Here is a 1,226-nt window from a genome sequence, read left to right as displayed (position 1 = left end):
TTTTTTGCAGGTTGAAATTTTGATGCAAACATATTTATAATAATTGTAAAACTACATAAATAAATAAAATAATACAAGCTGATCAAAATGCCCTTCCTTGCTTTAACTAGCTTTACCTTAAAAAGCTTTATTCTTTATTTCAACAAGACATTTAATCTGTTTTGCACTATAGATTGGTTAAATACAACTAGATTTATCACACACACATCCACACACACGTCTCTGAGAAAAAGATCACTGAGTGGAAGAAACACTCAGGTCTGTTTAAAAAAAAAAACAGACCTGAACAGAAGCGGCTGTTGATTGACAGCAGGAAACAGGAAGTGCACTCACAGGTGAGGAAGTGATGCCGCCCTTCATCTGCTGCTTGTGTGTCTCTCTGATCTTTACAAGGGATGCGACGTGTGACCCACTGCAAAGGTAGGCCCTGCCCCCTTCTTCCCCAAAGGCCCCCCCCCCAAGTCTTCACAGCTCTCTAAAAGCAGCTTCTTCTGATCTTTATAAAAATTATCACATTTATTTCTAGTTGGAGTCTTGAAAAAAGGAAACATCAAATTTGGATATTTAAATTTAAATAGAGAACTGTCCAGACGGGGGCAGGAGAGGGTGGACAGACTGTGTTTGAACGTTGCTTCCCCCTTTAAACCAACGARGCTAACCTGCACTGAGTGCTGCGTTAATCTTAATCACAGCCGCTGCAGTTCACGTGTTGTTTATTCTCACACGAAGCTGCTCCACCACGCTGTGTGTCCGTCTGCTCACGGCCTCACGTTCACTCACAGGAAGTTTGATTTTTGTCAGCAACAACGCCAGGATGCCTGACACCTGCTGCTGCCGTCTTTTGATATCTCTGCAGGTTTTAGACCACTTTTCACAGCCGTTTGTTTTTCCCGCCCTCAATCTGAAGAAACTTTCACTCAGCGTTATTTCTTTTAGTTTGTCATTTTCTCAAACATGAAGTCATTTGTGTTCTGTGTTAGAAATGTTTACAAATCTGTCTAGAAAAGCCAGAAAATGATTTCCTCAGAGGTGAGGAATTAAATACTTTACATCAGTTAAAATGAAAAAAAAATACATTTTGTTTAACAAAACTTTGCTTTTATATTTCATTTTAAACTTAAAAACATACAAAAGGAAAAAATTGTATAGGTCTTCTGGACGGGTTCTTTTCTAATGAAACGTTTCGTCTCTCCTCCAAGAGACTTCTTCAGTCTGAGAGTTTCAGG

At 39.2% G+C, this 1,226-nt stretch overlaps 1 protein-coding gene across 6 annotated transcripts in view; it reads left to right on the top strand.

The window, feature by feature from the left end:
• The window catches only part of eml1 (EMAP like 1), a gene marked incomplete in the record, with an annotated part of 59,370 nt that overhangs the window by 45,858 nt on the left and 12,286 nt on the right, over window positions 1-1,226 (top strand). For 4 of the 6 annotated variants that reach the window (XM_014014038.1, XM_014014029.1, XM_014014014.1 and 1 more), the window contains 1 exon segment: window positions 394-420. In XM_014014038.1, the coding sequence (XP_013869492.1) occupies window positions 394-420 (27 nt within the window). 6 annotated transcript variants of the gene reach the window in all.

Source organism: Austrofundulus limnaeus, unplaced genomic scaffold (genome assembly GCF_001266775.1).
Source record: "Austrofundulus limnaeus strain Quisiro unplaced genomic scaffold, Austrofundulus_limnaeus-1.0 Scaffold2, whole genome shotgun sequence".
NCBI lineage: Eukaryota > Metazoa > Chordata > Actinopteri > Cyprinodontiformes > Rivulidae > Austrofundulus > Austrofundulus limnaeus.
This window is presented reverse-complemented; position numbering and strand designations above follow the sequence as displayed.